The sequence below is a fragment of the Vanacampus margaritifer genome, chromosome 17, assembly GCF_051991255.1.
Source record: "Vanacampus margaritifer isolate UIUO_Vmar chromosome 17, RoL_Vmar_1.0, whole genome shotgun sequence".
NCBI lineage: Eukaryota > Metazoa > Chordata > Actinopteri > Syngnathiformes > Syngnathidae > Vanacampus > Vanacampus margaritifer.
Genome location: NC_135448.1, coordinates 13,281,310 through 13,295,506, shown reverse-complemented (window position 1 = coordinate 13,295,506; position 14,197 = coordinate 13,281,310). Strand labels below are relative to the sequence as shown.

Here is a 14,197-nt window from a genome sequence, read left to right as displayed (position 1 = left end):
TTATTTGTCTGTTGTCTCTTCTTACCATTTATTTCATTTTTTAAATTTTAAAATCCCATTTAAAAACAAGACGTACTATATATGTTTTTTTCATTTGTAATAGTTTCAAATTAGCTCTTTTATTCTAAACGGCACGAATTATAAAATGATTCAAATAATGAAATAAAATGAAAAAAAAATTGAGTAGGATATTAAATCAATTCTATTAAAATACAAATGTAGCAAATGTCTTTTTCAATGTTAAATAATTCAAACACACAAATATACAACAATTCAGGGCCACAAAATAAATAGGTAGACTTTCATCTTTATATTCCTACCTTGCATTTTTAATCATCGCCACCAGAGGACGCGCGACGCTAAATTTTAAAGCTGTGTGATTGGCCTTGGATCAAGTTCCACGTGAACCTGCGATCAAACCGGAAACAGGAGTCGAACGTGTGCATAAAGTACATTTATGACATCTAAATTTTGTCTATTAACTTTTATTTTGAAAAAGAACACCGGATGTTGTAGTTATGTGCGCCACAAGCCATCTAACTCTACTATTTTCTTCCTTCTACTACTTGAGTCCCTGAGGTTGTGATCCTCGGCAGTGTGTCGGCTGGCTTCCCCGCGGCCAGACCGGTGCCCAGGGACCCCCTCCAGCATTCCGAAGACCTTGAAGCGCCCAAAAAGCCCGAAGCGCACCATGTGGCCGCGTGTGTTGGGAGACTGAAGAGCGGTGGGCTCATCACCGGCGGACACCCACCAGCCCAACACAACCCAGTGTGGATTCGAACCGGTGGTTTCGCTTTGTTGTGAGCCGACAGTGCCAGCGACAATGGAGCCTTTGCAAAATGGGACTGAATATGAGGAAGACTGCCAAGGTGCTGAAGAAGAAGAGGAGGTTGACCCAAGAATCCAGGTGAGATCACTTATGGATCATTTTGTGGGAAAAAAAATACTTTTAAATGGCTTGGTCACAGAGTCAGATTAAACATCTACGTAAATATTTGTTTGCTGCCTATTTATCCCTATTTTTGTGTGAGTGTGACATAAAATGTGGCTAATTTACATAATATTGCCACCATGCCAAGTGACTTGGCAGCTAGGCTGGGAGAAGATCCTATGGAAAGCTGATTAATTATTCAAAATGATATCCAGCTTCATGCAGGTCTATGTGCTTATAGACTATTTGTATGCACTAGTAGTAAGACAATTTAATGCAATATTGAATAAATAAATGCTCAAAATTGACAAAATTGCATTGGTGCTGAAGTGCTGCCTCTACAAGTGAAAATGAAAACAAAACTCCAAACGTTTCGGCTCCGCTCATGGTCGCCATGGTAACAATCTGACGAGACAGGACCGTCTTGTGGTGTAAAGTCACCTGTGATTTTTAACTCATTCACTGCCATTGACGGTTATAGACGTCAAAAATTCATTTGAACTATTTCTATTAGTTTAACATTTTTCCCACTTTTGTTAACAATGTTTGTATGGAAACCTATAATGTTTTTATATTGAGCATTTAGAACAGATATAAAATTTGTGATTAATTGTGAGTTAACTTGTGAGGTCATGCGATTAATTACAATAAAAAAAATTAATCGCCTAGTTAAAAAAAGATTATTAAAAATTAGGGGCATCAGGCGATTAAAATGTTTAATCGCAATTCTAAATTGACAATCATTTTTTTGTAGGTTTTCATACCCTTGTTAACAAAAGTGGAAAAAATGTTAAACTAATAGAAATAGTTCAAATAAATTTATGGCGGTGAATGAGTTAATCCTTTTTATTTTGATGAAAGTATGCGGGCAGACATGTTATCAAAGACACCAGGGAACTTTTTTTTTACATTGCAAAGAAATTGCATAATATATCGCATTTCAACCAATCAGTGAGCTCCGACAATGCAACGCTTTCATGCAACTCCACAACTCTACAAATTTAATCTTTAAACCGCTTTTAACCGCTCGATCCAATATGTGTTTGTCCCCGTCCATGTTTACTGCAAACAGGGAGAGCTGGAGAAGTTAAACCAGTCCACGGATGACATCAACCGTTTGGAGAGCGAGCTGGAGGTAATAAACAGAAGACTTCTTTCTCCGCAGTCACAGTGCAGTTTTCTAACCTTCCCTAAACGCATTTAAAGACCTTGTAGGAAGGGGGGGGGGGGGGGGATTCTTATCGTTTGGCTTACTGGTTTAGAAAATTGCCTAGCAACGTGAATTTGTACCTCGAAATAGTTCCTGTGCGAATGCTTTGGAGAGATGTGTGTGAAAAATCGAGCGCTTCATCTAATGGACAAGATCCAATTGTCAAAATAACACCACACTGTAGGAATAAGTGCTAAAAAAAAAAAAAAAAAAGCAATGCTCAGGTTGCGTCTTTAACTCATTCACTGCCATTGACGGCTCTAGACGTCAAAAATTCATTTGAACTATTTTTATTAGTTTCATATTTTTGTTCCACTTGTTAACAAGAGTATGAAAACCTATATATTTTTTATTGTACATTTAGATCAGATATACAATTTCTGATTAATTGTGAGTTAACTAGTGGAGTCATGCAATTAATTACAATTAAACAATTTAATCGCCTCACACCTAATTTTTTAAAATTTTTTATTTTATTTTTAATAATCAACTCAAGTAATCATTTGGAGCCCTTTTTTTTAAATTGTCCAAATCCTCTGATTTCAGCATATCATCTGTAATTAACTGAATTCAGTAGTCCTTCATTAAAAAAGAAAAGATTATTAAAAATGAGTGGCATCAGGCGATTAAAATTTTTACTGGCATGACTTTCGTTAACTCACGATTAATTGCAGATTTTATATCTGTTCTAAATGTACAAAAAAAAATTTTCTAGGGTTTCATACTCTTGTTAACAAAAGAGGGGAAAAATATAACTAATAGAAATAGTTCAAATGAACGTCTATAGCCGTCAATGGCAGTGAATGAGTTAAAACAACCACAAAGTCCATTTAGCTTAATGCTAATGAACAATGCAAAGCACCACAGATGGGCTAATGAATAGCATTCATGTCGCGCTGTTATAATATTTTAAGAATATTTAGCACAGCTCTTGCATAGGATCTTGTTAACTTGTGCAAATTTGTCCTTATATTGACTCGGTTCTATTTGGGAATCCCAAGTGCTGGCCTTGTTTCCCCATAAACATCCCTTAACCTTCTTGTAAAAACAAACCAAAGGCTCAAGATGGATGCCATGCATTTTTAGTTTCTAGGGTCATTCTTGTATTTGGTTGTGTGGCAGGATAGAATTACTCCCTGGCAAAACAGTCCGGAGATTGCGGGTTTCCTTCTACGTTGTTACCCCCCCCATTTTAGCTCAACTAACTTTCACCATGCTTTAAATTCAGTAACAACATTTTTTTTTTTTAAATAGGCAGTAGAGGATATCGCCGTTTCTTAAAATCAATTTGTGTCATTTGTTTGTTCCATTTAAATGCAACTTTCAGAAACGACATTAAATTAATTCCTTGTCGGAAAAAAATGATAATTTAATGAAAAAAAATACAACTTTAAAAGTGTTTTTATTTACAATGAAACCCATTTTTCATGGGATTCAATTGGCCACATTAACTCATTCACTGCCACTGACGGGTATAAACGTCAAAAATTCATTCGAACAATTTCTATTAATTTAACATTTTTCCCCCCTTTTTTAACAAGGGTATGAAAACCTAGAATATTTTTATTGTACATTTAGTACATTTGTGATTAATCGTGAGTTAACTAGTGAAGTCATGCAATTAATTATATTTTTTAATATTTTTATAATTTTTTTTAAAATAATTTTAATTTTTTAATTTTAATCGCCCTCATTTTTAATATTCTTTTTTTTTAATGAATTAATGGCAGTGAATGAGTTAATACAATTATTTATGTAACATGGGTTCATGATTGTGTACATGCTTGATGCATGGTGTTGATGTTTCATGATCCTCCGTTTTCATCAATACACAATTACAAAAATCCATTGTTCACAGATTTTCACTTTTATATAGGGAGTTAGTGTATGGTGGATGCAGTATATTTAAAGAACTGTTAGTTTAAAATGACAAAATCTCGCCTTTAGGAAGTTTTTAATCCAATTGAATCCGCTTTTTTTCTTTAGCACATTTTATAAACAAGCCTTTCCAAAGTGCTGCACATTGAGATCTGCACACTATCATACACACAAAACCCAGTAAAACCAAAAATCAAAAACAGTCTATAAATAAAATAATTTATAATATATTTATAATAAATAAAAAATTAAAAAATTAAAAATTAAAAATAAAAAAATAAAAAATAAAAAATAAAAAATAAAAAATAAAAATAAAAAATAAAAAATAAAAAATAAAAAATAAAAAATTAAAAATTAAAAAATTAAAAAATTAAAAAATTTAAAAATTTAAAAATTAAAAATTAAAAATTAAAAATAAAAAAATTAAAAAACACGAGGACCACTCAATTCACACTGAACTAAAAGCACAACTAAAATCGATTTTGAAAACGGAAAAGGCCAGCATAAAAGCAACGTCAGGAAGTGGGGAAACGCTATGATGTCATAGGGAAGCACACTTCCTGTGACACCTTTTCCGCCCTTTAGCTCCCTTGTAGGTCACTTCTTTTTTCTTCAACCGGATGCAGGTGCCGTTCATTCACAGTCGTGTTGACGCTTGTCATCAAATGACCTTTCACTACTTTGCATTTATTGCACCGCATCATACATGTAGATTGCTGATTGGCTCTTAGCCAGGCAGCCAAATAAATCCTCCAGCGCACGCGCTTTCTCCAATCACGAGAGCTATGTCTGCGTTTGCAGGAATTCCGCCAGCGATTCCGCGCCGTGCTCGTCGAAGCCACCTTAAAGCTGGACGAGCAGGTGAAGAAGATCGGACGGGCGGTGGACGACTCCAAACCTTACTGGGAGGCCCGCAAAGTGGCCAGACAGGTACGTGCGCGCGCGCCCACGCACCCGAATGAGGGTGAGCTGTCTTACTGGGGATTAACAGGGAGACGCTTGAAAGGGCTCAGCTCATTTCTACTTAAAAGGCGCATACGCGTGGCGTCTATTTTTAAACTGTATGCTAAACGGCTGTCAAGCACTCACACAAAAAATGCATATCGTTCTAACTTCTAGAAGAAGTCAAAGTAAGCGTTTTGTCCAATCAGCAGCGAGCGAATGAGTCACATGTCACGTCCAAACATAAATATATATATATATATATATATATATATATATATATATATATATATATATATTGCAGTATAAGAAACCTGTCAGAAGCATTGCTGGCGGCCTTTGCATGGTGGCCAACGTGCACGTGAAGGGGATCAGAATTTGTGCATGTGCGCATCCGAAGGCGGCTTAACTTAACCACGAAGCAGATGAAGGCCTCGGGGGGCTTTAACTGGCAAAATCGTTCGGTCATGGACTCATGATTTATAGACGGGAACTTTTTCATATTTAAAACGTTGACCCACTTCCAAGAGGATCCAAATGCCTGCCTGTCCGTGTCACACGTGCACGCTCGCGCCGTTTCACCCCCCCCAGCCCGCCCCCTCCAACCACCATGTTTTTCCACTCACATTCCGACAAATTTGAGAAGGGGGAGGAGCAACGTGGAAATCTGCCTGAGCTTTCCTGTCTTTTGTTTTCTGCAACATTGCTCGTCTGTCTCTCGCTTGCACTTTCCCTCTTTGTGTGTCACTGTGTCTCAACTGAAAAAAAAAAAAAAATACTACGTGAGTGGCTAAGAATCAGAGGTGGGTAGAGTAGCAAAAAATGTACTCAAGTAAGATTAATTTAACTTTAGAGTAATATTACTCAAGTAAAATAAGTATTCGGTAGAACAACTACTCAAGTATTATGAAGTGAGAAGATTGTGATACTTGTCTCGTTTGTTTTCATTTTCAGCAATAAAAGTTAATATTAATATATTTTTGGGGGGGTTTGGTCATGTGACGTAGACAAACTAAGCCATGATTGGTTGGTCAACTGAGCCTTGAGCACTTGTGTTGTCATTTTCAGTCGACAGCTAAATGTGGTTTTAAAGGTGTTAATAATACATGAAAAATAGATGACGTTATCACATTAATTTGAGATAAAATATTATACTTTTTATTGCTGAAAATGGCAGACAAGTATCACTTTAAATGGCGCATTAATGTTAAATAGACAAAATATAAAATTGGGATTTGCAATCAATTCTTGGTCATCGACATTGCTGTAAAACTTTTTTTTGTTTCAGATATAATTTCTAACTAATGTAAATCATCCATGTAGTATTTTATATATAATACAGAGTGATTGTATTGTGATCAACATTTGGGTACAGTATGTAAAACAGAGCAGTCATTTAAATATGATAAAATATTTTCTACATGGCATAAACAAATGATGTAATCATCGATCCTTGAATCCTGCCTAGCAACAAGTGATGTGAATGGGGGAAAAAATATCCAAGCATTTTTTCTTTGCTAGAAGTTCCATCGTAAATCCCAATGATTTATTTTTTTTTTTGTCTGTGAGATTTATTGTTATTTTCTTTTGGCAAGGCTGACTTGAGATCTGTAACGTGTTTAACTATTTGTGTCACGCTGTGACGTTAGCCAGCCTGGGAAAGGAAGTGTGTTGTTTTTCATTCAACTTGGATGCCATGTGAGAAGTTATCAGTTATTTGTTTTTGTTTTTTTTACCTCCACCCTGACAAACCGAGTGAGTGATCATTTGATTTTGTAATCCTCGCACCATTAATTATCTTGTGAGTGTAATCAGTTTACACACACACACACACACACACACACACACACACACACACACACACACACACACGTCTATCTTTACACTCCTTTCGTCCGTCGCGTGACTTTGGCTATCATGACAGCGTCCAGACAGGTGGCGGCACCTTTTGTTCCTGCTGACGTCAGTGCTGGGGGGCTATCTTCAGTGGGGGTGACCCCGACTGGTGGTCGTGACACGAGACCATGGGGAGTGGCTGTGGGGGGGGCCACCAGAAACAAATGTTAGTTACGCAGATTTCAAAACTACACAAGGTATGAAATAAAGAAAAAAATGAAAAATAATTGATTTTGATGTTCCTAAAATATGTAGTTATTTACGTTATGGGAGTTTGTATATATTTTTTTTTAATTATGTACTCTGTTTTTAATGTATTTATTTATTTTATTAGATTTTTATTGTTATAATTATTAGCTACTTGACTTGTACACATGGCAATAAAACTCAGTAGTGACAGATACCAAGTACTGATACCAACTAGTACTTTTAACAGATAAAATTACCCAAAAAGATAATAATAATTTTAAAGAAATAGGCCTACCCATATATCCAATAAAATTGCATTAAATTAACTCATTCACTGCCATTGACGGCTATAGACGTAAAAAAAATTCATTTGAACTATTTTCGTGATTTAAGTCATGAGATTAATTACGACGCCTAACTCGATAAAAAAAAAAAAGATTATTAAAAATTAGGGGTGTCAGGTAATAATTTTTTTTAAATCGTAATTAATTGCATGACTTCACTAGTTAACTCACGATTAGTCACACATTTTATATCTGTTCTAAATGTACAATAAAAATACTCTTGTTGACAAAAGTGGAAACAGATGTTAAACTAATAGAAATAGTTCAAATGTTTTTTTTTTTACATCTATAGCCGTCAATGGCAGTGAATGATAATAATTATAAAATAAAATGATATTTTTTTAGTTCCTGATCGCATCAGTTCAGTAGCATCAATTCTGGTATCAACTACCGTCGCAAGTGCCGATACCTTCAAATAAGGCCTGGTAGCGGCCTGATACTAATACCTGGTTTCACCCATCCCTAATGTATATAAACATAAAAAAAATGATGTATTTAACGTAGCTTTTTTTGACTTAATTAAATCTTTTTTACCATTTTAAATTTAAAAAGTATATATTCTAAAATTTTATACTTTCAATACAATCATTCAGAAGAGTTTTATTAGCATCAGAATTGCAACTGATGCTTCTCATTAATTTTGACACCAAAAAGTAGTAAAGTTTCTCTACCTTGGTTAACTCCCATTTCATGAATCATTCAATTCTTGCCAAAAATATGTCATAAATACGTCAAAGCTTACTCATTCTTTTAAACCATTTTTACCCTAAATAAAAACCTTTGTTTTAGCGTTTAGCTTATCTAACTCCGACTGCGGCCATTTTGAATTGTAGGATGCAATAATGTTGTTCTAGCATGTTATGCTGTCAGCCGAATGCGCCATAAAAACACGAACACACCATTCGAATGGCATTGTTTTTGCAACGTCATGATGATTTAACAATAAAACCGCACAGAATCAAATCGAATTTGTGGATTCCGCTCTTGTATCGGACGTCTGAATGTCAGTGGTGGGAATAACAGTCCTATTGACAGTCAGCGTGGGCTGGGGGAGCCCAACCCACCGACAATCACAAAGATGCAGTTTGTGCCTTTTTTTCCCGTGCGTGTGCAAATTCCCAGCAGAAATCCGATTTTCCCCCCAGATCATGTACCATGTCCACTTGTCGCCCCCTTTAGGCCCAGGTTGAAGCCCAGAAGGCCACCCAGGAGTTCCAGCGGGCGGTTGAGATCCTGCGGGCCGCCAAGGAGACCATCGCTCTGGCCGAGGAGAGGCTGCTGGAGGAGGACAGCCGGCAGTTTGACTCGGCCTGGCAGGAAATGCTCAACCATGCCACGCAGAGGGTAAGTCCGCATGTGAGAACTTTGTTTACAAATGGAATGTCGCGGTTTTGAAAGATTCATAAAAAGCTATTCATTACACTGGTTGTCTTCATTACGGGTTAGTTACGCCCCCCCCTCCCAAGGAAGAAGAAAACATTTTGTGCACCCCCCCCCCCCCCAAGTACACCATTGCAGAGGGGCTAATACTTCTTCTGACCGTAAGAGCGCCACCTACTGTAGTGGATGTGCAATTACACTTTGCTTATTACATTTTTCTCTCAAACATTGTATATTAAATAATTATGTTAAACTGAAGTGAGCTAAAGGGGGAGGGGCAAATGTTTTTAATCCATGCAATTTCTTTCTTTACACACTAATTCCCTCTGTATTTTACATTAGTATAATAATTAAGAATAAATGTTTTTAACTCTTTGACTGCCAGACGTTTTCAGAAAAGGGATGCCGTGGGTGCCAGCCGATTTTAAGCATTTTGACTGATCTTTCAAGGTCCACAGAAAATGTTGTGTTTGGACTATGGAAACACACATACTACCAAATGAAAGATTGGACTCTCATCTTTCATCAGAAAAAAAAGTTTGTTTCTACCTTATTCCGTTTTTCAGTAATCAACAATAGAAAATGGTTAATTTCACCTCTGTTTAAAAAAAAACGTATTTTAACGTCTTTGGCACTCCTCCATAGGATTTTACTAAACGTTATTTAACGTTTTTGGCAGTCAAAAAAAAATGCATGAAAACAAATATATAACAAAAATACAGTACGTTTCGTCTCCCAAAAATCTCCCATATTTGTGAACACATGCTTTTCTCTAGACAGTGACAAATACTTTTAAAGTAGCACTAAGGAACTTGTCAACCTTGATAAAATATTTTCATAACTTTTCTGATGAAACGTGGACTTAAAACTACTTGAATGGTACCTTTGCCGTGGCCTGAGGGGGTCTGTATCATTTTTACTGTCACCAAGCAACTTTGAGGAGGATGGTAGGAACACTGCCACGCAAAAAACTACAAATGTGCTGACTGCTTTATGGCGTACGTCAAAAGCTACCCCGGATGAAAGGACAGTCAAGGATCAACATTGGTTTGGATTTCACTGGCTGGAGTGAGCTAAAAAAAAATATGATGCAATGCGCTTGTCCTCATAGGAAATATGGTCTTCCTTCAAACATAAAGATACCGCTTTTGTCCATATGGCGCCGCCATAATCAACATAAACTGAAAGTTCCTTCGTGTTGCTTTTTAACAAGAAGTTTTCTTATTGATGTGAATATGAGTATGAATAGTTGTTTTTTATTTACATGTATGTAACGTGTGTGCGTGTGTGTGCAGGTAATGGAGGCCGAGCAGACCCGAATGCGCAGCGAGGCCGAACACAAGTCAACGGCGGCCAACTACACGTCCTGCGTCGGCCACATGAAGCATTTGGAGAAAAAGCTCAAACGCTCCATCAACAAATCAAAGTTGGTCCTCTTTGTTTTTTTTTTGCTTTTAAGTAACGCTCGCGTAGCCTTCTTGTGTGTGCTTAGTGAGGAAAAGCAAAGTGAGGCTGTGTTGATGAAATCCAGATGTTTTCTCTTCTTCTCGGGGTGGAACTCCCTTTTGTAAGAGGCCAGGAATGCCAGTGGTCAGGGGGGAGTGTTTTTTTCCCTTCCCCTTCTCATTCTTTGCCCTCTTTTTGTCTCCCCCTGCAGGCCATATTTTGAGTTGAAAGCAAAGTATTATCTGCAGCTTGAGGTACGTGCGCTACGACACGCAGTCTGGTTAATATTCACTGCTGTGTTATCCAAATTGTGTTTGTGTTCCCTCTGCTGTTTAATTTGTAATTGGATGATTTTTTTAAATGATATATCGCAAATAATACAATCAAATCAACATTTTTAAATCAACTGCTATTTTTTGTTACAGTGCCTTGTGAAAATATTACCCCCCCTTGAACTTTCTGACCTTTTGCCACATTTCAGGCTTCAAACATAAATATAGAACATTTTATATATATATATATATATATATATATTTTTTTTTAATTTTATTTATTTTATTTTTTTGGGGGGTGGTGAAACATCAACTCTAGGTGTGGCACAATGGTGAAGTGGAATGAAATTTCTCAGATATTTTTTTACATTTTTATACAAATTAATTGAATAGTAGGACATCCAAAAATAGTCACCCCCTTTTCTCTCAGTGCAGATACATGAATATAGAAAATTTTATATATATATATATTTTTTTTAATTTAATTTTTTATTTTTTTTGGGGGGGGGGGGGTGAAACATCAACTCTAGGTGTGGCACAATGGTGAAGTGGAATGAAATTTCTCAGATTTTTTTTACATTTTTATACAAATTAATTGAATAGTAGGACGTCCAAAAATAGTCACCCCCTTTTCTCTCAGTGCAGATACATGACTTCAAAAGTTACCTGTTGATTAAAATATCTTATAAATGTCGTTCCACTTCACAATCGTGTCCCACTTGGAGTTGATTCTTCACAAGAAAAATATAATTTGGTATCTTTATCTTTAAAGCCTGAAATGGAGCAAAAGGTTCAAGGGGGCTAACACTTTTGCAAGGTGCTGTATTTGGTTAATTGCAATGAAATGTGTCATAAATAATAAAATTGCCAGTGAACATATAAAACAACCATTCTGACTGAAAAGTTTGGAGGAAATGACTGGACAATAATTAAAAGTATCACTGTGAAATGTGGTTTAAATATTTACAAACCGGTCATCCATTGATGAACTTTTCTTATAACATCATGTTGTTTGTCACTTTACTGTTGAAGCTTACTGTTAAACTGACACACAAAACAAAAGAGAATTAAATATTTTTTTAAATACTGAAAAGTTCCACCTTCTAGCTTAATGCTAACATATAATATGAAACGCAATAAACAGGCTAACGGAAATTAGCATCAATTCATTTTAGCAACTGAAGCGGCACGTGGACGAGCGGCAGGCCAAGCTGGTGGCGGCGAAAGCTGAGTACCGAGCCGCCCTGCGCCGCCTGGAGAGCATCTCCGAGGAAATCCACGCCCAGCGCCGCTCCGTCGGAACCCGAGGGCGTGGTGTCGGGGCCGAGCTGGACGGCGAGGACGTCGAGGGTTTCGCCATGGACTGCGACGGCCTGTCGAGTGAGTTTCGTAATCGGAACCTTTTGTGATCGAGCTAATCAAATCGAAAAAGCGCCAGGGTTTATTTTTTCATTGTTGTTCCTCATATTCATGTTTCACGCGCATGCAGTGGTGTCGGTGTCCATCGACGACGACTCGGAGGAAGACGCTCAATCCGCCTCATCCAGTCCGTGCACCCCCGACACGCCCTCGCCGCCATCCTTGCTCCGCACGCCCTCCTCTCCATCCTCCTCCTGCCCCGCTGCCCTGGAGGTCGCCAGCCCGTGCGGGTCTGGCCACGGTTCAGACTCGCTGTGCGGTTCCGGCCACGGCTCGCCTCTTCTGGGCCCTCGGAGCCAGTGCAGCGGAGCCTCCTCCCCGGACTGTGACCAGGAGAGAGGTGTGCGTGCATCGCATCACTGTGTCTGCTTGTGTGTGTTATGTCTCATCACTTATGTTCAAACACCCTCTTTTGTGTCTTACACTTAAGTTTTTTCATGAAAGAGCCTTTTAGATGTTAAGAAATGTTACCTCCACAAAGGAAGTTTTTTTTTAACTCATTCCCTGCCATTGACGGCTATATACGTCAAAAATGTTAACTATTTCTATTAGTTTCACATTTTTTCCCACTTTTGTTAACAAGAGTATAAAAACCTAGAATGTTTTTTTGGGGTACATTTAGAACAGAAATAAAAAATTGTGATTGTGACGTTTTTATACTCTTGTTAACAAAAGTAGGAAAAAATGTGAAACAATAGAAATAGTTCAAATGAATTTTTTTACGTCTATACCCGTCAATGGCAGTGAATGAGTTAATTATCACCATGAGTTCAGCTTCCAAACTAGTTTTCAAATACTTGACAGATAGCGATTCTTACAAGGATGCTCCCATACGGTTTTTGTAGCAATTCACAGTGATAAAAATAAATAATAATAATAATAATGACAACAATAATAATAATTTTAAAGTGGTTCGTTTTTGTTTTTTTTACTTCCTCCAATGAGATTAAAATGCTAATAATATATAATTTTATTTTTTTTCTCTTTTACTGGGATTAAAAATAGATAAAACAATGAAATGTAATAATAAATAAAATATCATATATATATATATATATTTTACATTGGGACATTTTTTTAAATAAAATATTATTAAAAATACTTTAAAGTGAGGCCACTTCTAATGAAATAACATTTTTATTATATTTTAAAGTAGGGCATTTTTAACGTTTCCTCTCAGGGATTAAAATTAGACATATGTAATAAAATATATTAATTAAATATTTTAAAGCTAGATTTTTTGCTTTTCCTTCAGGGATTAAAATGATCTAAATCTAATAAAAGGTCATTTAAAAAATATATTCTTAAATGGAGCATTTTATTTTCTGCTTGCAGATTTAAAAAAATACCTAAATATAACTAACGTATTATTTACAAAGATTAACGCAAGAAATGTTTAAAAATGAATCAATAAAAATATTTTTACATTCAGTGTTATTGAAGAGATTAACAAAAAAAGCTAAATTTGATAAATAATAAATATACAGTATAACACTTTTTTTTTAATCTTCAAAAGCCCCCCCCCCCCCCCCATTTACTATTGTACTGTTTATGTCATTACAGTTCGTTAGCATTTTCATGCGCAACCTCATAATAGTCATTTACAAATGAGCACCCGCCCGTTTGTCTCTCGCTCCCTCCAGGAGACCGAGCAGAGGGCGCTGAGGCCACGTTGGAGGGCAACCTAAGCACGCTTAACTTGACGGTTTCGCAAACCCAACAAGATGACGGCGAGGTGGAGGATAAAAAGGAGACAGAATGCACCAGCAATGAACTCCCCTCATCGTCGAACACCCTCCTCCTCAATGGCGTCTAATCCGGACGACTGCAGCCTCCATGAAAGGTGCCATAAAACGTCAGTGTAGCCATTTGAATCCGTGGTGATGTCCGGTGAACAAATAAAACACAAGTATGCAAAAGTTGGTGCTCTTCAAATGACCGCATCTCCCATAATCCTCCTTGCTTCAAGAGAACTCATCTTGTGTGCCATCCAATGTTGTACTGCAATTGGGTCATGTTGAAGACTGCAGTCGATGATGTAAATAGTCACAAAATGAATTTGCGCACTAAACCAAAAAAAGGTGAGCGTGTTTTTTGTTGTTGTAATTGTGTGTGTATTTTTTTATGCTCAAGTAGCACCCTGTAGTGCAGATTGTCCTATATTTATATGCCTGTATTCTTGCATTTGAACATTGTTTTTCATGTTTAACGCAAAAATAATAAGCAATAAACATGTGCTTCATTGTGGTGATTTTTATGTTGTATTTTATTTTACATTGTACATATACGT

At 36.7% G+C, this 14,197-nt stretch overlaps 1 protein-coding gene across 1 annotated transcript; it reads left to right on the top strand.

The window, feature by feature from the left end:
* Nucleotides 1-576: 576 nt before the first annotated feature.
* LOC144037312 (SH3 domain-binding protein 5-like) lies at nt 577-14,158 on the top strand. The gene is made up of 9 exons (XM_077548691.1): nt 577-907; nt 2,004-2,066; nt 4,821-4,949; nt 8,570-8,734; nt 10,066-10,196; nt 10,428-10,470; nt 11,664-11,868; nt 11,978-12,247; nt 13,551-14,158. Exons 1-9 carry the CDS (start codon nt 824-826, stop codon nt 13,721-13,723), a joined length of 1,263 nt encoding a protein of 420 aa, XP_077404817.1. The 5' UTR covers nt 577-823; the 3' UTR covers nt 13,724-14,158.
* The last annotated feature ends 39 nt before the right edge of the window (nt 14,159-14,197 follow it).

Coding starts and splice junctions, on each gene's coding strand:
- LOC144037312 (XM_077548691.1), top strand. CDS start 824: ATGGAGCCTTTGCAAAATGGGACTGAATATGAGGAAGACTGCCAAGGT. Junction 4,950..8,569: donor CCCGCAAAGTGGCCAGACAG/GTACGTGCGCGC, acceptor CGCCCCCTTTAG/GCCCAGGTTGAAGCCCAGAA. Junction 10,197..10,427: donor CGCTCCATCAACAAATCAAA/GTTGGTCCTCTT, acceptor CTCCCCCTGCAG/GCCATATTTTGAGTTGAAAG.